At 33.0% G+C, this 23,551-nt stretch overlaps 3 protein-coding genes across 3 annotated transcripts; all 3 read left to right on the top strand.

Moving 5' to 3' along the window:
* The first annotated feature begins 2,365 nt into the window (after nt 1–2,365).
* Nucleotides 2,366–3,611, top strand: LOC101245223 (1,4-dihydroxy-2-naphthoyl-CoA thioesterase 1). Its single transcript, XM_004232811.5, has one exon. The coding sequence runs from the start codon at nt 2,974–2,976 to the stop codon at nt 3,460–3,462; it is 489 nt and encodes a 162-aa protein (XP_004232859.1). The 5' UTR covers nt 2,366–2,973; the 3' UTR covers nt 3,463–3,611.
* Nucleotides 3,612–10,598: 6,987 nt separating this feature from the next.
* On the top strand, nt 10,599–18,003 carry LOC101245519 (allantoinase). Its single transcript, XM_004232812.5, has 16 exons — nt 10,599–10,999; nt 11,785–11,878; nt 11,982–12,102; nt 13,425–13,498; nt 13,738–13,814; nt 14,085–14,121; nt 14,194–14,279; nt 14,567–14,626; nt 14,793–14,941; nt 15,250–15,376; nt 15,736–15,891; nt 15,985–16,095; nt 16,724–16,834; nt 17,063–17,161; nt 17,437–17,585; nt 17,683–18,003. The coding sequence occupies exons 1-15, from the start codon at nt 10,919–10,921 to the stop codon at nt 17,563–17,565; spliced, it is 1,512 nt and encodes a 503-aa protein (XP_004232860.1). The 5' UTR covers nt 10,599–10,918; the 3' UTR covers nt 17,566–17,585; nt 17,683–18,003.
* Nucleotides 18,004–18,147: 144 nt separating this feature from the next.
* On the top strand, nt 18,148–23,294 carry LOC101246010 (uncharacterized). The gene is made up of 5 exons (XM_004232814.4): nt 18,148–18,761; nt 19,537–20,470; nt 20,636–21,160; nt 21,837–22,286; nt 22,916–23,294. Exons 1-5 carry the CDS (start codon nt 18,268–18,270, stop codon nt 23,234–23,236), a joined length of 2,724 nt encoding a protein of 907 aa, XP_004232862.1. The 5' UTR covers nt 18,148–18,267; the 3' UTR covers nt 23,237–23,294.
* The last annotated feature ends 257 nt before the right edge of the window (nt 23,295–23,551 follow it).

Genomic DNA, 23,551 nt, shown 5'->3' with positions numbered 1-23,551 from the left:
GATAAAATAACACAAGTTGAATATCACCTTGGCTAAATTCTGACCAGATGGATTTTTCCTGTTTAAAATTTTTATGTCAAGTCAATACTCCCTTCGTTCCATATTATATGGACATCTTACTAATAATAATTGACTCATTTTATTCAATCACTTACTAAATTAAGAAAAAATTATTTTTCCCCCTATTTTACCATCGGAAAGAACAAAATTGAAACTGAGAACTGTTTGAAATTCTGAGTGTAATGGCTCGTAGTGCTCAGCAACTTACGCATGCGTTTCAAATCCAGCGAAGCAATCACGGAGGCCGCAACACGCATATCCTCATCAATAATAATAAAACAAGATAAACGACAAATTATTTTTTTTAATTTCATGTTTAAAGTCTATATTGAAGCTTTAATTAAATTCACATAGTATATTGCGGTATTCATTTTGAGGTGCAACTCTTAATTGGATTTTTTCTAAATTCAGAATTCAACTTCTACATTTTTAATTAAAGATAAAATAATTTCACCACAGTATCACGTAATGTACCCTTAGGCCTTATCAATTTTTCCGATCTTTGTTGTTAATTGATGTTTAGTAAAATTTTAAAAATAATGTGAGAAATAAATAGAGAAAAAAATAATTTAATGTGAGAAATAAGTAGAGAAAAAAATATTATTTTTTTATTCGTTAAATATGACTAATAAAAATAAAAACTTATTTTTAAAAATAATGAACCAATTAAAAGGAGTAGAGGGGTATAAAAAAAGTGAAAATTTTACTTTTTTTTCCAACCTTTTTTCTCTAAAAATACTATAAAGAATCGTGCTAATACAAATCTATTGATTAGTTAATAACTTCATAGGTATTCGGTTTGGAATTATCAAATTTTGAATTTAATAATTCGATAATTGATAGTTAGACATAAATAATTTAATATAAATTAACGATGAGTTGATAATATTTCGGGGGAATTTTGATGAATTCCATTAGTTTATGTATAAACAATGCAAAATGTACTCATTTGATACGCCCTTAACAAATAATTATTTTATTATAGCAATTCTAATTAATTATAAATAATTTTAAAACTGTTATAAAATCAAGCTCATGGCAATATGAATATAAATAGATGAAGAAAAGAGAAGTAAAATGGAAGATAAGACTTTCTTCTTATTCAAGAGTCTCCTTTAAATGGTGAGTGATGTCTCTATTTATAGTGTTGAGATCTCACTTTCAAAGGTCACCAAATTAATAGATATATGTTTATCCATAGTGGATCATATCACCTTGGAAATATACGTACATAAATACAAGTAATTTATGAATATTCAATGGACAATCCACTTAATTAGTTCAATGGATTTGTAACAAAAGCACTATTTTATAAGGATAGAATAATAAGTCTTTGTTTAATTTTTAAAAATTATTTATTTTTAATAAAATGAACAAATAAATTAATCATAACGAGTATTTTTTTTCCATCTTATTCACGGAGTCCAAAGAACCATGCAAATATAAATCTATTCCCAAATTGAAAAGATTTCCTGTGGTCCAAAAACCTTTTTGGGAAATGCATTTTTCACAGTGAAATTTGTAAGAGGCAAACCAATAGCCTCTTTGGCCTAATTTTTAAAAGTACATTTTATCAAATAAATTTTAAAACTATTTTAAAATAAGAATTAGTGTTTTATTGAATTCTCTAAAAACATCTTTTTTTAAAAGGATAGTTTATAAAAATCTTATGAATTAATTATTTAGATATGCTATAATATTACAAATTTTATTAAATTTTGAAGCAATCGAATACGTCCAAATATACATATTTCAAAGTATCTGAACTTAAAATTAGGTGTAGTTATTTTTAGATACACTATATCATATATCTGAGATAATTAACAAATCTCGCTCGCCTCCTTTCCGTATTAGTCACTATTCTCATATGTATATATGGTATATTAGACACATGTGAATGACACCAAATACCTATAGAAATATGTATATAGTCTGCTTTGCAGATATATGAGATATATAAACGAATCTCATTCTTCTCTATCCTATTTGTGCTCGCCTTTCACCTAACTTCAGTATATTTAGTAAAAAAACCCATGTATTTTAGTGTATAAAATACTTCCTCCGTTCCTATTTATTCGTCAACTATTTCCTTATATGATTTCTTTTTTTATTTTTCATTTTTAACAAATCAAGAAGGACAAATCGTTTGTCAATCATAACCTTAATTTATTAACAATGATTTATATCTTTTAAAAATATAGTGAGTAAATATATTAGGAACCCCATCAATTAATTGAATTAAAATGGTAAACTTATTGTATCAATCATTATTTTCTTAATTGATATGTTAACTGACAAATAAAAATGAATGAAGAAAGTATATATTTAGGTGTACCTAATTTGAAATATGATACAAAATTATTAATTGATGATATAAATTTCAAATTATAGGAATATTCTAATTAAGTAGTTTTTCCTTATTTTAGAAAAAAACAAAATACTAGTGCTTTTTTGCTACATTAAAAGTTTGGATTAGCAATAAATGCATCATAATTTAAGATTAACCCTATATTAGGACCAAAGAAACGGTGCCCTTTCATATTCCACCTACCACAAACTCTATCGTTTGACCTTCTTCCTCCTCACTGCAAACCAAACCCCAATGATTAAATCTTCATCTTCAATCTGCTTTTTACCTGCCACTTCAAATCAACATTCTTGATTTTCATAATCAGATCCAAAATTTCATAATATTTGAATCAAAGACTGAAACTTTATTGTATCAATCTGGTTCCCTTCAAATCAAGATTCTTGATTCCCACAAACATATCAAAGATTCACCATATTTGACTCCAAGACTGAAACTTTCTTGTGTATATATCTTTTCATTGTTGAGAAATTGATGTATATGACTTTGAAGGAAGCATAGTCTGTTCTTTTCAAGATTTGAAGAGTGAAAAAGAGACACAGAATATGGGATCACCATCAGCAGCAGCAGCAGCAGGGGTAAAGGCTAGAGTTTTAGATATTCCACTTCATGGGATTGGTTTTGAGTTTGTAGAAATCACACCCCACAAAATCACTGGTCGTCTTCCTGTGACAGATAAGTGTTGTCAGCCATTTAAGGTGCTGCACGGTGGAGTTTCAGCTTTGATGGCTGAGTCTCTAGCAAGTATGGGAGCACACATGGCTTCTGGTTTTAAGAGAGTGGCTGGAGTTCATCTAAGCATCCATCATCTCAAGAGTGCTCATTTAGGGGACCTTGTGTTTGCTGAGGCTGTGCCAATCAATATTGGCAAAAGTATTCATGTTTGGGAAGTTTGTCTCTGGAAGATTGATCCAGCTAATGAGGAAAAAAAGACTTTGTTAGCATCATCAAGAGTTACTCTTAAGGTCAACATGTCTATACCTGAAAATGCTAAAGATGCTGCTGTGAATCTCAAGAAATATGCTAAGTTATGATCATGTTTAATTGAGTTTGTTTGTAAGCAAAATTGTAGAGAGTAACAAGACAATAATGCAGAGTTATGCAAAACATGTTGTAAACCCCTTTGACATTTTCTGTCCTGACACGTTTTTATGAAAAAGTACCCAAAAAAGAGTGTAATCTACATTATCTGGAGTAGTTACTAATTTCTTTGATTTGTGGTTCACATTGCATTTACCCCTAATATGTTTCTTAAATTTTACTTGCACTAATCATACTACATCAGGCTAAAAGAAGATGAGAAGCCTTATCTCATGTGAGTTGCTTTTCTGGATGGGCAGTTGTGTGACAACTCTACAGAGTAACCTGGTTTGATCCTCAACAAAAAGCACATTAAAATGTTTCCTCTATGTTTTCTGGAATAATAGCAAACTTTTAAGCATTTCTCTGTTAAGCAAGCAGGTTAATGTCATTCACTCAGAACTAATTTTTATCTGAGCTTTGTAGATTAACAGATAGCTGACAAAGTGCCTCTCTGATGAAGGCAACTCTAGCATTACACTCAGGTGACATGTAGTAAAAGATAGCAACTCTAATACTACAGTCAGGTGAAATGCTGTAACAGCGACGACTGTTAAAAACCATAACGCTTTACCTTCATTAACTTAGCAATAATGAGCATACCTTAAGGAATAGTTTGAGAGTGAGAGTACTGTATCATAAAGATAATATAACTTCCATCTTGTTCCTTGAAATCACATTCATCTGAAACCAGGTATGGAGGTTCTGAGGTTCACATCCTTCTCATTTAAGGCTACATATGGCAGTGATCCAACCCCATATAACCCTTCAATAGCTTAGTCACTTCTTTTTGTGATAGTCCATCCACCAAATAATATTCTTGAACAAATATCTAACTACCTCAATTACCATGCTACAGTCTAGATCACCAAAGTTTGAAGAGTGTATCTTTGACTCTCACATGTACAATTAGCTCATGAATGACTTTGGCAAGTCTGCATGGTGTCACTGGACTGATTCTTAACCAACGCGCGATGCTTGGGTCATCACTGAGCCCCTCTAGCATACAGGGGCAGATCCAGACTTTGCTCTCTTTGCCAATAGTTAGACTTAAGTCTGAGAGGAACATGAGTAGATATCCACTTCTGTACCCCTAAGCCAGACAATGTCGCTTTGGGTATGATCCCAATTTCAATATGTCTTTCCACTGCTTCCAGGCCTCGTCAATCACCAAATCATCCTCCCGTTCAGCTAGTTCAACTGGGGCACAAATGTTTCAGGATTAGATGAGTCGCAATCAGACTCCAACTCCACATCTTTCTGAAGTATACACTTCCCTTGCACACAGCAGTTGTCTTAAGGGACTGCTTGACAAAAATCATTCAAGCAATTCATTGAACACTTTAAGTGCACCATTTTACTTAACGAGGCAAAATCGTTAATCATATTGTATCACTTGAGCTAAAACCTCAACCAAATTTCACATTTTTATTCATCTAGGTCCAATGGCAGAGCTAGGAATTCACAAGTGTAACACCTAGGATTTGAAGTTTTCTTTTTCCGGTAAAATACTTTATTGCATTACTTCAAAATATGTTTTAGATATTCATAGAGCACAATTGCATCGATTACAACACAGCTTGGGAGGGAAGAATCCCAAGAAAACTTATTTATACATGAAATAGAGAATTTAGCTAGATTATGGAGCAATATATAATCCTACATGAAATAGAGAATTTAGCTAGATTATGGAGCAATATATATAATCCTGGTTTCTTCAAAAGGCTTTATCAATCACTAGATATCCTCGCAAATGACCTCTATTTCTCAAGATATCATCAATCGCCACACATTCGTACAATATCTCCCGAATTGCTATTGCTTCAATTGTGAAATAAAATTAAATCTTATAGCTCTGGTATTTACGATTTTTTATTTTTCAATTTTTTATGTTTGGTGAATCGAAATTTCTAGTAATATTAATTTCATAAAATTGATAGACGAAATCATTTCCAAATTCGTTAATATTCTACGTCTCCCAATGCGCTGAACTCTCAATCATCACATCCCGGAACCCTACTTCTTACATCTCATTTCACACGTATAGTATTTTGCTATATCGCATATAAATACTTTTTGGAACAATAATCATTTCCTTCTTTACTAAAAATTAAAAATTAAATATATTTAAATACACTTTTCATAAAAATATATATTTTTCTCTCCTTCCAAACACAACCTAAACTGAGTTTGAAAAAACATACCATTGAAATGACAATATACATTAGTGGGGTATTTGCTAATTCTGGACTTAAATACTTTTTTGTGATTTTTTTTTGGCTAATCACATTTTATTTTTTGAGATTCAAATTATATCAATTTATATCAACCAGATGCATCATATTAAGATAAGAATTATTGTAATTTATACTATTTTTTTTCCAAATATTTAAACTTCAAAATCTAAAATATTAAACTAATCTAATTTAATCAACTCCAAAAATTAATTTAATTGAATTTCATCAAGAAAAAAGCACTGATATCTCACTATATTATTTTTGTGTAAACACGTTTTCAATGAGCTCGGATTGTTGGTTGAGTTAAAATAAGAGTTTGTTCTACCAAATTGTTTAAGCAATGTTTTTAATTGATTGTTCGATTCTATTTCAACTCTTTGTCATATCTATCGAATTTTAAGAGTCAAATGAGTTTTTGAATATAAATTTTATTATTATTAATATAAAAAAGTACTCTAAAAGAGTAACCGTTTGACACAAATCATATGACAAGTGCTTTTGTTATTTGCTTTGTTCTCAATGTATGTTGTCATCTTTCATATTTGAAAAGTTTGAGTGAGTTTTTTCTTGTATTTTTTTTTTAAAAATCATATCTTACTTCTTTCAAATTTGTAAATTTTATTTCAAAAATCTTAAGATTCAATATATGTCATTACCATCAAAATTAAGGAATCTAACACTCACATCCAAACTGTATTACATAAATTAATTCAAACATAATTATTTTTTGTGTTCAATTAATCCTTTGAAATGTCAAATTGTGGTTTAATTTGGTCTTGCCCTAAAATTTTATATAAAGAAGAAAAAAAACAATAGTTAATTTTGAGAGTCTGCTGTCTTCAACTTTTGCTTAACAACTAAAAACAAACTTCTAAATTAATATTTTTTTGACTGAACATCTTTATTCTTCATCAAAATTTGACTGAACATCTTTATTCTTCAAAAATAAATCTTTTTTTTTAATCAAAAAGAAAAGAAAAGATTCTCATTAGCAAAAAAAGTAAATTAACCACTTGTTTTTGTTTCTACCAATAATGGTATTTTTTTTTTGTTTAAAAGAAATAAATAATCACCAATCTAGTGTATTCGTCAACAAAATAAGCAAGGAAAATAGGCTTTTTTGAGGAGGACAAAATAACTTTCACATCATATGTTTGGAAAATATATAAGCAATTAGAGACCCAACAAACACCTTTCTATTCACTTCTTTTATCTATTCATTGGCCATGCTTTAGCTAGTTTCGTATCCTATTTTGTTTTCTCAATGTGTCAAAATTTTCCACTAAAAAAAAAAATTACTACTAAAAAATAAAGTTTTATTTCTTTGATGTCGTAGAGGCGAATTCAAAATTTGAAGACTTCGAATATGCTAATATGATGTTAGCTCAAATATGAACTCTAAGTTAAACTTAGTAGGATTCATACCTTAGTTTCACGTGTGATTTCTATAACTTGTATCAGAAACACATCAACACTCTTATGCTTCTCATGAGTGCACTATTAATTATATGTTAGTTTCAATCGATTTTTCAAAATAAATGTACATGATTTTTTCCTGAAGTTCAGCAGATGTATGTGCACCCCCTCCTAAATCCTAAAGGGAGTCCAGAGCCTAAATGGTACAAAATATTAACCAAAATTTTCAAAACATTATATAAATTTTATATTAACCAAAATGGTAAAATCGCTGCACCAACAACGACTTACCCCACCCGAAAAAGCAAAATCGCTGCCTCTGCGGCGATTTTGCAAAATCATGTTTTTTTTTTTAAAAAAAAATGAAATCGCTGCCTAAGCAGCAATTTATAGAATTTTTTTTTACAAGATCGCTGCCTAGGCAGTGATTTTAATTTTTTTTTCAAAAGAAGTCGCTGCTGGGAGCAGCGATTTCATAATTTATTTATTTTTTTATATTTTTTTAAAAAAATTATGAAATCGCTGCCCAATCAGAAATTTCTTTATTTTTTTAAAAAAAATGGCAGCGATTTCCTTATTTTTTTAAAAAATAATAATTAAAAGTCGCTGCCTAGGCAGCGATTTTGTTAAATTTTTTTTCTATAAATCGCTGCTTAGGCAGCGATTTCATTTTTTTTTAAAAGAAATCATATCTTTTTCCGGTGGGGTAAGTCGCTGTTGGTGCAGCGTTTTTACCGTTTTGGTTAATATAAAATTTTATATAGCATTTTGAAATTTTTGTTAATATTTTGTACCCTTTAGGCTCCGGACTCCTCCTAAAGGTATAAGAAATTAATGTTTAGCAGGGAAAAAGTATAGCGAGCGTGATGCTTATTTTGTTTTTTTTTTAAAAATTCATTAGAATTATATTGGAGATGTTCAATTATAGCTAGTCACAATAATTATAAAATTACATAATGGATTTTGAGAAAAACGAAGTATAAAATCATGTTTTGTAAAGATAGAGAGGTTGTTACTAAGATGATCATAGTGATTAGTGAGTATTTGGGAGCCAATGCTCATTTTTGTTATTAAAAAAAAATCCTTTTTAGAGTCATGTTGGGAGATGTCAAATACAGTGAATCGCATCAACAACAATATATCTGTAAAATTCCATAAATTGTTTTTTGAGAAAAATAAAGTACACAAATTTTATTTCTATTTTACAGAAATAGAAAAATTATCACTAAGATGATCATAATGAGTATTGAGAGTGAATGCTCTTTGTTGTTAAAAAAAGTGATTTAAAATCGTAATGAATCGCAACAACAATAAAGTAAATTTTTATTATCAAGATAATCTTACTAATTAGCGAACAAAATGTGCATAATGGAGTTTTCGTGCGTGGATGTATAATTAATTAGTGGACCTTTCATTATAATCTAATGAGGATTAAGAGGACACGTTTTGGATGTAATGAAATAATTAAATGTTCATTTGGACCCACTTATTAGAATCTCTTGTTAACTGTCACATTAATCACCTGTTTTTAGTGAAACCTCCAAAATACATATTGGACAGATAAGGAAAATGAAATTTGACTAACAATTTCAAATTTAAATATATATTAAAATAAATGTCACTTAAAAAACAATTTTTTAGAATAACTTTCATTAAAAAAAAAATTACCAGTTATATTAATATTAAAACATCAGAAAAATATATTTTTTTTCCTCTCCTCTAAATTAATGCAAAGGTCAAAGAATACTTTGCACTAAGCATACTTTTTGTTTGTTTGGTTTAATAAATTAGTGAATCTGAATCAATGAATCTTCCAGAAGATAAGGAGAAAAAAGGGGCCACATATATAGAATAGTATCTAATGCAATTAATTAATTAATTAAGTATAAAAAAGAAATAGAAAAAAGAAAAAGAAAAGATATTAAAAAAATATATATATATATTCACATGGACCCACTTGTAGGAATCTCTTGGTAACTTCACTATCAATTTTGTCACTTGTTTATTGGAATTTATCACTCCAAACAACAACTTGAAAAGCAAAAAAGGGAGAAAAAAAAAAGGAGAAAACTTACACGTAATAACAACAATAATAACATAATCAGCACTCACTTCGTTCGATATTATTTGTCATGATTTCTATTTTTAAAATTAAACTATTAAAATTTTGATTAACATTTTAAGATGGATTTTTTCATCATATTAATATGCAAAAAATTGTAATTTAGAGTACTTTTCATATAATTTTAGAATATCTAATTTATTTGTTTAAAATATCAAACTAATGTGATCTAATTTACCTTTAAAAATTAGTTAAATTGACTTTCAATAAGTGTAACGTGAAAACATTTCTGTACGGAGGTTTTTGATGGTCATATTTAATAATATTTTTACAACGAACAAAAAGCACATAACATGTAGTACCTTTTTTATTACTTAAAATTTATTTTAATTTATATGATATATTGTGTTTTCTATTACTAAAATATTTTATGACTCAAGTCATTATTAACTTAACTAATAATTTGTTGTGTAACCTTATTAATTTAAATATTGCTTGTATTAAGCATTTGCAATATTTTGTTTTTTCTAGGCAGAGTCACGAGATTCTTCACCGACTTTTTTTAATTAATAATTTGACCATCAGTCCCCTCTGTCACTGAATATTAAAAATCAATGACAAAATCTTGTGATTTTAATAAATTGATTTTAAATTCTATGGAATTATTAGAATAAAATAATAATTTATTATTTTAATATTATTTTATTAATAGGTGTTTGTTAAGTAAAAAATGAACAAATTATCAGAAATAAAGGAATATTATTATTTTTTAGAAAAATTATAATTGAATTTTTCTTTTCTAAAAGTAAAATGGAGTTACTATATATGACTAGTCTTATTCTAATTAGAAAAAGTTTGTCTATAAATAAAGAGTAAACTGTATGAGATTATTTTTCTCGATATCACGTATTTTTTTATATAGTAAATTATTCATATTCTTCAATAAATATATAGTCGATTGATTAAATCATATTAAATATATACATCTTTCAATATTTTCTCATTTATTTTCTTACTTATAGAACTTCAAAATTTGCTTTGCTATACTTACAATCATTCATTATTTTCAAGATATATTCTGTCATATTAATTATTTTTTCCGAATCAAGAAACTAGATGCATGAATATATATATATATAACACATATCTTTACGTATATTCTATTACTTATCAAAGTTACTTTCATATATATTACTTACATTTGTGCTCGATTAATTTAAAGGAATTTCAATTTAAAAATATATATAAAATTATACAAATATTTTTTGGAACCCTCGTATTCAAAAAGCCTATTTTAGTAATGCGTTATTCAAACTCTTTAAAATATAAATAAAACTTATAAAATTTTATTTAAAATAATAATTTTAAAGAGTTCGAGCAAGATAGTTGTACACTGTTCCATTGGTAGGCAGAGAGAGGAGGCTGGTGCATTGTGGGGGCAGTATCTTAACAGATTCCTCTGAGCCGCCCATTGTTAATTGATTGTTTTTTGTATTTTTTTTGTTTGTGGTTAATGTTACTACTTTCCATACAAGGTGGAAATCTGTGCGTGCTATTGGTTGGTCATCTTTAACACGTCAACAAATATTACAAATAAAAAATTGAAAAAGAAAACAAACTTTTTGCAGTATAAAGTGGAAGCCATTAATGCACAAGAGATCATACACAAAGAAGGCTGAGGGTTAGCAGAGAAACATGGAATCTGGAAAGAAGAGTACTCTGGCTCTGCTACCACTCTTCCTTTCTTTCCTGTTTTACTTTGATTTCTCAAAAAAGGTTTGATCTTTATGTTTTTTCTTCTTCTTAAATATACCATTGTTTTTTTTCTTGTGCAGAAAATCCCTTTTTGTAGGATGTGAAAGTGGGGTTGGGGGTGGTGAGGGGAGGATGATAAAAATAAAATTTATTGGTTACCCTTTTTCAAGAATGAGGAAAAGATTAATCTTTCTTAACATTCATAAAGACACACACTCACTGAAATCTAGACTGTGTTACAATGAGATATGTTGTTGTTGATTATGTATTTATTGTACATTTGTGTGATTTTGTGTTTGGATGGTTTGTTTGTGGACAGAGTTTTTTTTTTCCAAATAAGGGAGCTTTTTGTTTTTTTTTAAGAGATTTGATGATGGAATCTTAACAAATTCCAGAAAGCCTCTTCATGAAGCACTTGTCAAAAAAGTTTCTTCATGAAGTTCTTGCATGTGAAATGCTTAAGTACTGTAGATCTGGATATCCATTTTAGCATGTTAGTTATATGATGGAAAGACTGATGGAAAAAGATTTGCCATTAGAAATAGGGAAGGGATTCTTTGTTGGATTCCTGAGATTTTACTGCGAAACATATAAGAAATTTTCTGAATAAAAAAAAAAGTTGGTCAAATTTCAGCATGTCTACATGCAGTACATCTAAGAGCCTTGAGGCAAGCATATGTAATTTAACCTTTGCTAATAGCCATCTACCAGTTTTTATGCTTCATACTATGCTGTACTCAGGTACTATATTTTTGTTCTATAACTTTTGAATGATCCTCAAGAAAGTTTATGGTTTTATACCTCAGCTTCCCTCAAGTGACTGCAGCCTTCTGCCTCATAATCACTATTGGATATCCAGCAAACGTATTGTGACTCCAAACGGGACAATTTCCGGTGCAGGTTTGTTGAACTAAGTTTAAAATTTCTTTGATTTCAGGGAAATTATTAGCTACTTGTTCTCATTCCTGGTGACAAATTGTTTCTCCTGATGTGATGTAAACAGTTGAGATAAAGGAAGGAAGAATTATATCTGTTGTTGCTGAAGAGAATTGGCATGTAAATTCTCGGTTTACCACAGTGGTCAATTATAGGGAGTCTGTGGTCATGCCTGGATTTATTGATGTGTAAGATAAAACTCTATCCTCGTGTTAGTTATGATTTCCCATGTTGTTTCTTAAATTTATGTTAAATCATGAAGAACTTTAAGCAGATTTAGAAAACCTAAACAATTGTTTAGGCCTATGCACTTAATAGCAGCAGATGGGAATTGCTGTGTGGAGAGAAAATTCAAACCTTTTAATGAGAAATTTGAGATATTATTTCACAAGAAAACATGGTATCATAGCTCTTAACTATTGGAAATTCCTTACTGATAAAGGTGTCAAACCTGAATAAGAGTTAATTTTGATGTTCTCTTTACGTTAAGCATTTACAACTCTGGTGTAATTGATACAGTGTGTGCCACTTATATTTAAGCATAATTTGCATTCACTGGAAATTAAGAGGGGGAAGTATTATCATCTTGGAGGTGTTGATGTCTTTGGATTGTCCACACCATGAGTTTTGATCAAGTGTGATGTCTATATACTAATTTGGATTCATTGAATTCCTTAGTATGGAGTTCCATATTTATTTTTAAAACCTTTAACTTCACTGTAAGAGCAGGGTACTTCTTTAACTGATGGAACCTTGAAAGGCTTTCAGATGAGCATAACATGAATCTTTTAGGCAAAAAATGGAAGGGCTTATTGTCATCATCTAGCCACCTGTAACCCAACAAAGCTGTCTGTTGGAAAGAATATGCTGGGTCCTGAAGCATGCTGTTGGTCAAAACGACTTCCTTGATAAGTTGAACTAGGTTTAAAAGTTTGCAGTTATTAGGCAATCAACCTTTTGGTTTTATGGTTCAAGGATGTTGCTTTGTATCAGCAACCAATCACTCATACTGTCGTACATACAATTGCACTTGCACGAGTACCTGAAAACTTAAGGCCGTTTCCACTTACCCTGTCTTACTTATATCCAGAATACCTGCTCTAGTTCTATGAAGTATTTTCTCTGTCATAGACTTCCTAGCTCCAATACTAATCTACAAAACAAATCACAATTCTTCCAGGATGTATGCTATTTCTTTATGAGACTTCATCTCACAAATAGCTGATGATTGAGACTCCAACTAGACCCCAACTAGTATGTCAGAAGTTCGAGTTGTGTGGAAGATTTAGCATAATACTATCAATCCTCCCAGCGAGTGTGGGAGTAAAAATAAAGTAGAATCTTTAGCAGAGTAGTGATGGGAGTCTAAAATCATATACCTGGCTTGTGTTAGTTCTGGCACGATTTAGAGGACTTGAGCTTAGTTTTTGTTTCCTTGCCAATATCAAAACTAGATGATAAGGTTTAACTCATAAAGCCTTGTTCCTAATTATTTTTTTGTCCATTCTAGGCATGCCCATCTTGATGATCCTGGAAGATCAGAATGGGAAGGGTTTCCTTCAGGAACAAAAGCAGCTGCTGCAGGTACATGGATTCAAATTCAAGCTCGTCACATGTAACTTAAACTATTCGAGATGGGTAGCTCTGAATGTGGATAATTATGACATTAATATGAGTTTGTTTCTTTTGAACTTTTTTTAAAATATTTGTAATTTGATGTTGTAGCTGCCTGCCTTATTTTGCTGGATTCAACCTTCAGTGTTCATATGTGTGGGATTACGCAGAACCTAATATCGTGTTTCATATTACAATGTTCTTTGCAGGTGGAGTAACCACATTAGTTGACATGCCTCTTAATAGTGCTCCATCAACAGTTTCTGAAGAGACTTTAAAACTTAAGGTAAGCATGTCATATAGATTTTTGATATATTTTGCAGACCATTTTGACAGAGTAAAACTTACCAAAGGAAACTATTGTTTCTCGCGTGATTATTAGTGCATGTGTTTTTGTTTTTGTTGAGGTCATCTGGTTTTCTAATATGGTGCATCTGTAAGGAGTTTATGGCATTCAAACTAATGAACATATAAAAATGCTAACAGAAGCTCCTGGATTCATATAGGTGTAGTCATATTGAACGACATATAATCAGGGTTACTGTTGTTTTGGCAGGTACAGGCTGCAGAAGGGAGGGTCTACGTGGATGTTGGTATGATTGTGAAGCTTTATTCTTGATTGATTGATGTTGTAGTAAGACGGTACTTACTCTTTGTATTGACAGGTTTCTGGGGAGGTTTGGTTCCAGAAAATGCAGAAAATACAAGTTCTCTGGAAAGACTTCTAAATGCAGGGGTTCTGGGATTGAAGGTATACTGGCAAACATGCATGCACTAGACCTCAGATTGAGCATTCTGTTCCTTTTCAGTTTTTGATATCTTAGCTGTCTTGAAGTCAAGCAAAGATTGATGACATATCCAATATACTAAATACAAAACATTTTTGGACAAGTTAATAACTTCCCAATTATTACCTTACGAAGTGACAATGTAACTTTAATGTTTGAGAGATCATTTTGGGCATCTTTTGTAGCACTCTACTATGTGATTTCAATTAATTTGTCACATTTATAATTGGACATGTTTTCCTTTTTGCAGTCTTTTATGGTGCCATCAGGCATCAATGACTTTCCCATGACAACTGCATCCCACATAAAGGTGTGTAATCTTTCTTCTTTTTTTTCCTTCTCAAGATATATTTTCTTCTGTTTATTTTTGTCAATCATTCTGCAGCAATTATGTAGGTATGACTTCACAGATGGTCATTAGAACCAACCTTATTAGACTCTCTACTATTCTTATGATTTAATGCTTAACTACGCAGGAGGCACTCCCAACTCTGGCTCGATACAAAAGACCCCTACTTGTTCATGCCGAAGTGCTAGTAGATCTTGATGAAAAAGTGGAGCTGGAGGATGGGGTAGAGAATGCTAGATCATACTCTACATATCTCAAGACCAGGCCTGCTTCAATGTAAATATATTACCTTTTATCATATGCTATAATCTAGAGTAGATTTGTGTTGAGATTACATGTCATTCTTCTTGTGTTTCCGGTTGTGTCACATTCTTAACATGTCTGTATGTATTTCCAAGAGGTGTGACAAACATTTCTTTCTGTACTTTCACCTGGTGCATGTTTTAATGTTTTTAAATTTTGTCAAAACGTTCCTCTCTCACTATGATTTCTCTTTCTTATCCCTCTCTCTTCTCTCTTACATCATCTATTTTCTACTGTTTTTTCAAATCGTATTACCTTTTGAAATTTTTGTTCTTTAACAGGGAAGAGGCTGCTATCAATCAGCTCATAACACTGTCAAAGGACGCGAGGGCTGGTGGTTCTGCTGAAGGAGCTCATCTCCATATTGTTCATCTATCTGATGCTAGAACTTCACTAAACCTCATTAAGGTAACAAAACATTTCTCTCAAACTTCTGTGTTCTTTTATTTGTTTTGTATTCTATCCCATTTGTTGCCTTTGTACCCCTTGTACCCTTTGTGGTGGGCTATTTTTGTTAAGAGCAGGGAAGTCATCATTGTCAAGAAATTCTGTTACTCTTTGTCACTTTAGTAAATGATGTAAGGACTGACCATCACATGTTTATATCACAATATGGTCACTTTCATGAATCCTGAGTAAACAGTAATATTGATTCAGCTGAGAGTGGCCTAGATATTAAAATAATTGTTTCTAATTTTACACCTAAAATTGCTGTGGAATACCTTACATTATCATTCTGAAAATATCTTATTCCTTTTTAATCATAGGAAGCCAAACAAAGGGGTGATAGCATCACCGTTGAAACTTGCCCCCATTATCTCGCTTTTGCAGCTGAAGATATTCCTGATGGAGATACTCGGTTTAAGTGTGCTCCACCCATTCGTGATGCAGCCAATAAAGAAAAACTATGGGATGCGTTACTGGTATAGGCAACTTCCAAACTCCGTTACTGCTATAATCACATCCCATATTTCTTCTTTCAAAGAATTTACTTCATTTATTTGTATGCTTTTCAGGATGGAGATATTGACATGTTAAGTTCTGACCACTCGCCTTCTGTGCCAGAAATGAAACTCTTAGATGAGGGAGACTTCTTGAAAGCATGGGGTGGCATATCTTCCTTACAGGTCTTTACTTTTACTAGTTACATGTGATTACTATGTGGGCTCAGAAATAATGCAGATATAAGCCATTTGGAGATAATGGGATTATCTTGAAACTCATATATTATGGAAAAGCTTACATGCATATGGATGGATGGGACTACGTAAACTATGTCTCCAATGTATCAGTCAAACATTTTCCGTAGAACTCATGGTTGAAGCGAGATTTTTATTCCGAAACTTCTACTCTTTTAGTCCTCCAAAAATTCCTATTAGAACTACTATACCATCTTAGTTGCACTTTGTTTCTGAAGATTAGAGAAGTCATATAGGCTCTTTTTGTGTATCTAGAGTATAAAGATAACCTTTTAGCCACTGAATATGAGAATACATATTTATCAACATAAACTTTCTTAGCCCTATCAGCGACTTTCCTGTTATACTTGCAAATTGACCTACAGTAGATAGTTGAAAGTGTGTCATGCACCACAGTTGTAGCTCTGCTACTATTCCCAGGCATGTCAATATTGGTGTGGTTTCTCAGACAGACTTAAAGAATGAATTACAATTAACACAATGCTTGGTATAAGTATCAAAACATAATCATCATAATCTGTTTGATATACTATAAGGTGTTGTTACTTTTATGCAGTTTGTTCTACCCGTGACATGGACACATGGGCGTAAGTATGGAATAACATATGAGCAGTTGGCTTCTTGGTGGAGTGAGAAGCCTGCCAAACTTGCAGGTCTAACGACTAAGGTATCATGTTGAAGTATTTCAATATTACATCTACTGTTAGTAATTAAACAAGTTCAAATGTCATTTTGCTTTAAATTTTGAAAAAATTGATGTCAGATAAGTCTACTATAATTTGTTCTGGTTTATGATCCATACAAAGTTTTGTAACTGCTGCAGTTTTAGTCGCTGTAAATTTTTATGATACTTCCATATCTTGGTAGCTGGTATATGATTATAGTTCTTTTGCAGGGGGCAATTGCTGTGGGGAACCAAGCAGATATAGTTGTTTGGGAGCCAGACATGGAGTTCGACCTGGATAATGACTACCCTGTACATATTAAGCACCCTGTAAGTAAATTTACCTGTTAACTAGTAATTGTTATAGTAGTTTCTTATACCTGATTTGCGTGTGCAGAGATTTTGATTTTTTTCTTAGAAGGAATAACTACTAGGAAACATGTTTAAGGGTTCTATTCAAATAGATGAAGTTGTAATTTAGACAGAAGTATATCACCTACAACTTGAAATTCAGCTGTCAGATTATTTGCATGCTGCAGTTGTTACATTCCTTGCTTCTGGTTTTTGAAATTCAAATGTTGTTTATTGTTGTTCTTATTTGGCAGAGTATATCCGCATACATGGGATCAAGACTCTCTGGGAAAGTTTTGGCAACCTTTGTGGGCGGAAATCTGGTATACAAGGAGGGAAATCATGCTTCTCAAGCATGCGCTCTCCCAATTCTTCATAAATAGTTAGTGCTACGAGCCTATTGGTAAATCTACCGCTCACCATATCATCCATATTCATTCCCTTATGCAATGTTGATGTCCATTTCAAACTGCAGTCTTACTGTTCCATGTTTTGCATAGGTTGGAGACGACCACATGGCATGACATGTAGATGGAATTGATAACACTGTCATTCAGATCAAAACAAATCTTTGCATGGATCTAAGTTGTTCATCGTCTTAACTCTTCTTTTAGGCGTGCAACAGGGCTGGAGTGTATATAATCTGTTGTACGCCCTTAGTTGATAGTCATTCGATATTTAACTCTGTAGAAAATAAATATGTCACTTTAAGCTGAAAGCTCTTGTTGTTGATGAAGTACACATTAAGACTTGAATACATCTTCATAGTTACAAATTCCATGAGAAACTAATATCAACTTAATTTTGTCTTTCTAGCCAAATCTGATCTGAACACCACTTTTCTCTTAGATTTTAATCGCTTCATATTTTGAAAATGTAATTTTACGTTTTAAAAAATGTATTGTACCATATAAAATATTAATAACAATTGATTTTACGGATCGAACCCATAAAAAAAGTTTTTGAGAGTGTTGATGACATAATGGACAGCTTACTGTATTGCCGTGTAACCCACCCTTCCCTCCATTTTAGAGTAACTGGATAACGCACCCAAAAGCTCAACAAAAATTCAAACTTTATCTTCAATGAATCTTTTCAACTTCAACTGCAAATGCAAATCCAACAATTTCTTCAGCATTCATCTTCCTCCGCCTCACAGCTCGCTCTGTAACCGTCGTACAACTAGGTTCTCCGTCCGTTTCTCATCCGAGTCAACTCACAGAGTCAAACTCGCCGAGTCACTGCAATCCGAAACCTTGAAGCTTCTAGAATGGCCCGCCGTGTGTCAACAGCTCTCCGCTTTCACGTCCACATCCATGGGATACGCCGCAGCACAATCTGCTCGGATTCCGGTGGGTAAAACTCGTGAAGAGAGCAGTAGACTTCTCTCTCAGACCTCGGCCGCGGTGGCTGTACCTCGGCCGTTGGATTTTACCGGAATTGAAGATATTTCCCCAATTGTTGATGCTTCCGTTGCAGGCGGTGTACTCTCGATTCGTGAACTTTGCTCTGTGAAACGAACCTTGGCAGCGGCGAGATTTTTGCTCCAACAGTTGGAGGAGATTGATTTTTCTGAAAGGTATATTGTTGTATTTAGTACTCTACTTAAAGCATTGCATTATTTTGTTTGTTGTTCTACGTTGTAGTTGCTTGGTGTTGGATTCTTATGGTATAAAGAACCTCTGATTGTAGATGATAGGGTGATCCGTGAGATTCAAGCAACTTGCAATTTAAAATCTGGGATCAGCTAGTCCATAGGATGATGATTCGAAAGCAAAATTTGTCTCTACAGCCATGCCTTAAGCTTGCTAATTTATCTTTAAGAACGTTTTTTGCTTAGCTCAAAAGTCTTAAGATAACAGTTAGTAAATTTTGTTTTTTACTGATTGCAAAATCATGGTAGAATTGACAATAGTTCTAGATTTTTGGTCAAAAGAACTGCCGCATAGCTGAAGTTTCTATCCAAAAATGTATCAAAGAGGTTGGTGGCTGTCCATCTGGGAATTAACTTGATGAAAAAGTAAGAGGTGAAATATAGTTCATCTGATGAATATCGGAGTGAGCACTCTTCCAAGATATTTGTAGGAAGTGGTAAATATGGTCTCATTCCTTTCTCGAATTTACACAATGCTGTGGTGCTTTTTGAAAGATTAAGAATGCAGGCTTTAAAGATGAATTCACCTTGAGTGTGTTTTCCCTTTATTTGCTGTTCCTCTGAGAATGCCTTCCTACTCCCAATTGCAGTTAACTCAAAATGGCGAAGCATGTCTCATGTGGTAGTGATGGATTCTCATGAAGTTCCATTTAAATAGTATTGAGCAGTTTCATTAGAATGTCTAATTATCTTCAAACAGGTACTCTTCTCTGAAGGAAATTCTTCACAGTTGTGATTTTCTTGTGGAATTGGAGCAAAAAATAGAATTCTGTATTGATTGCAGCTTTTCAGTAATCCTTGATAGAGCTAGTGAAGATTTGGAAATTATAAGATCCGAGAGAAAGAGGAACATGGATAATCTAGAATTATTGTTGAAGCAATTATCAACTCAAGTTTTTCAAGGTGGAGGATTTGACAGGCCTTTAGTGACCAAGCGCCGTTCAAGATTGTGTGTTGCTGTGAGAGCTTCACATAGATCTTTGCTTCCTAATTCCGTAATCCTAGATACAAGCAGTAGTGGATCTACATACTTCATGGAACCTAAAGAGGCAGTTGAGCTAAACAACATGGAAGTTAAACTTTCTAGTTCTGAGAAGGTTGAGGAGCAAACAATTTTGAGTTTGCTTACATCTGAAATAGCAGAATCTAATATGAAAATAAAGCACTTATTAGATAAAATATTGGAAATCGATCTTGCATTTGCAAGGGCTGCTCATGCTCAGTGGATGGGTGCTGCCTGTCCAGCTTTAAGTCCAAGAAATTGCAACATATCCCAATCTGAACATTTATCTATAAATGTAGAAGGGATACAACATCCTTTGCTTCTTGAATCCTCCTTGGAAAACTTGTCGACTGATGTGTCCCCAAGATCACCTGATTTGGATCAAGGAAATGGTGTCGTGAATTTCGAGACAAAATCTCATGCACATTTCCCTGTGCCCATTGATATTAAAATTGGTCATGGAACAAAGGTTGTTGTCATCTCGGGCCCAAATACCGGAGGCAAAACGGCTTCAATGAAGACTCTAGGACTGGCTTCTATGATGTTGAAGGCTGGCATGTATTTGCCTGCCCAAAATAAACCACAGCTTCCATGGTTTGACCTTATTCTGGCAGACATTGGGGACCAACAGGTACTTGGTTTTGTTATACTCCCTTCTTTCCCCATCATCCGTCTCAGATGTATGTCTTTTTTCAATCTAACCCAGTTGAAGTTTCATGTGCTTCTTCATTGTCTTGTTTCTTTTATTAGCACCATCTATCTTATCAATTGAAATTTTATATTTTGCCTGCTGAAGTCTCTGGAGCAAAGTCTATCAACCTTTAGTGGGCACATTTCACGGCTTCGTGAGATTCTAGAAGTTGCTTCTGGAGAATCTCTAGTTCTTATTGATGAAATTGGAAGTGGGACCGATCCTTCAGAAGGTGTAGCACTTTCAGAAAGCATACTGCAATATCTCAAGGACAGGGTTAATTTAGCTGTTGTAACTACCCACTATGCGGATTTAACTCGCTTAAAAGAAAAGGACAATCGGTTTGAAACAGCAGCAACAGAGTTTTCCTTGGAGACTCTACAGCCTACCTATCGGATTCTATGGGGAAGCATGGGTGAATCAAATGCCTTGAATATTGCAAAATCAATGGGCTTTGATGAAAGAATAATTGAGCGAGCAGTATTATGGGTGAACAAATTGAGACCAGACAAGCAGCAGGAGCAGAAGGGTTTACTTTATCGGTCACTAATTGAAGAAAGAGATAGACTAGAATCTCAAGCAATGGAAGCTGCTTCTCTTCATTCAGATATTATGAATATTTATAATGAGGTATCTTTCTGGTACTTTTCTTGGGGATTTAGTCCATTATCCCATTCATATATCTTCAGTACAAATGAGAGAAAGAAGGTCCCAATTTCTTTGCTATTATAGAATGTATTAACTTGTGGATGATATGACAATTCAAAAAGTTATCATATCCAGGAGGTTTCTTGATCTTTTATCCAAGTTGTGTCCTAAAGGCCACCGTATCTTAATTTGTGGGTGTGCATCTTTTCGCGATGATCCTCCGCATGAAAATTGTCGTCATTATCCACAGCAGAGTCAAGATGAAGTTGCATACTGTCATTCAGTTTCCTCAGTTCTGCTCTGTATTGCTCTCTTTTTCTATCAATTCTCTTTGCTTGAACCCAGCTATGAGAATTCTTTTCAACTGTTTTCGCTTTTTAACTTCTGAACTGTCATTGATTTAGTTTCTAGATGTGCTCTTAGATCTGTGTTACTGCGGATTCTATTTGGTTGTTGCCTGTTGGTGTATTACCATATTAGTGAACTCTAATCGACATAGTTTATAACTTCAGAGTAAATATTTCTGGTTTAACTCACTTGAAATATTATCAGATATTTTTTGGGGAGATGCTGTCGCACGACCTCAGAAATATTTTAACCATTATTTGGGTTTCCTATGATCTTCACTATTTTCATTCTTCTTTTTCATGCAATGAAGATTAACAATGAAACACAAGACCTTGATGGACGTGAAGCTGCCCTCATAGCAAAGGAAACACATGAAATACAACAGGAAGTGAGAGCTGTGAAAAATGAGATCCAAACTATAGTACAGCGGTTTGAGAGCCAACTCGGAAATGTAAGTGTTGACGAGATTAATACACTTGTAAAAAAAGCGGAAGCTGCTATTGCATCGATAGTTGAAGCTCATCAGCCTAGTAAAGATTTTCTTGTCAGAGAAATAGGCCAGAGCCTTTACACACCACAGGTTGGTGAACAAGTATATGTGAAGGCGTTTGGAAATAAGTTGGCCACTGTGGTTGAGGAACCTGGGGATGATGACACTATCCTTGTTCAATATGGAAAAATCAAAGTCCGCGTGGACAAGAGCAGTATAAGACCCATTCCCCCTGATGCTTCCTCCAGTGCAGCTAACTTGAAAACCCAGGTTTGCAGACTCTTGAGTTCTATCTTCTCAATCACTCTCTCTTTCTTGCTTGAAGTAAAATACACATACATACAAGACACACACACACACATGTGAACATACGCTCCGATGTCAGTGAGACCATGGTAATTGAAGGTGTTAAATGGAACGAGGTAGACCTAAGAAGGCTGTTTCCAAAGACCTACAGTCTCTTGAAGTCCATGAAAATGTTGTGAAAATTAGGGTACAATGGAAGAATACTCCCAAATTACTTGAGATTGAGGTTAATCATGTTGGTATGTCACTTGAGCTCCAGTTCTTAGAGTCTCTTAGTGTTATAGAGATTCATACACCAACAGAAAATGTAGCTACCTTCTAATGCTGGAAAACATATTTTTTTCTACATAAGATTGAGACGGATTGAAATAGAGTGACACACATTGTTTTATGCATGTGAGGCTAGTTTAACAGTTAGGTAGTCTGATCTTGGAACTTATAGGCCTAGCTTAGATAAATGAATGGTGTTGCATGCTTCAGTAAAGATGAGTATCTAGAGATTTTTCGTGTGAGCTGGGTTGCGTTTCACATATAACTGATCTTTGCTAATGCTTAATTCTCACTTTCTCTAAAAACATGTGGAATGAATGTAGGTTCAGCAGATCAGGAGTCTCAGGGACCTTGGAAGTCTCTCTGAAGCAAGCAAAAATCAGCAGGATTCTTATGGCCCTGTGCTGCAGACATCTAAAAACACCGTAGATTTACGTGGCCTGAGAGTGGAGGATGCTTCTCATCAGCTCAAAATAGCCATTGATTCAAGAGCGCCTAATTCTGTTATTTTTGTTATTCATGGGATGGGCACTGGAGTCGTAAAAGAATCTGCACTTAAATTACTAAAAGATCATCCTCGTGTTGTTAAGTTTGAACCGGAAAGTCCTATGAATTATGGCTGTACAGTTGCTTATATCAAATGAAAACATTTGGACCAAACTCCAAAGTATAAAAGTAATATACTCAACCCATGTTTCTGAACTGCACAAGTTGTTTCAATCAACACATGACAATTTTTGGGACAATCTGATACACAAAATATTTTGAATTTGTGTGAGTCGAAGAAAGGATCACAATCCAAGACCATTGTTTTCGAGTAATGGTTTTGTGGTTTATTTTGTGTCCCACAAGTTCTTTTTTCACGTAATGTCTCGATCGTTAATTACATTATCTTCCCATCTCTTAAAATTGAAAGATACCTCCATAGAAGGAAAAATTAGCTCAAAATTATTATTAGA

The sequence above is a fragment of the Solanum lycopersicum genome, chromosome 2 (genome assembly GCF_036512215.1).
Source record: "Solanum lycopersicum chromosome 2, SLM_r2.1".
NCBI lineage: Eukaryota > Viridiplantae > Streptophyta > Magnoliopsida > Solanales > Solanaceae > Solanum > Solanum lycopersicum.
This window is presented reverse-complemented; position numbering and strand designations above follow the sequence as displayed.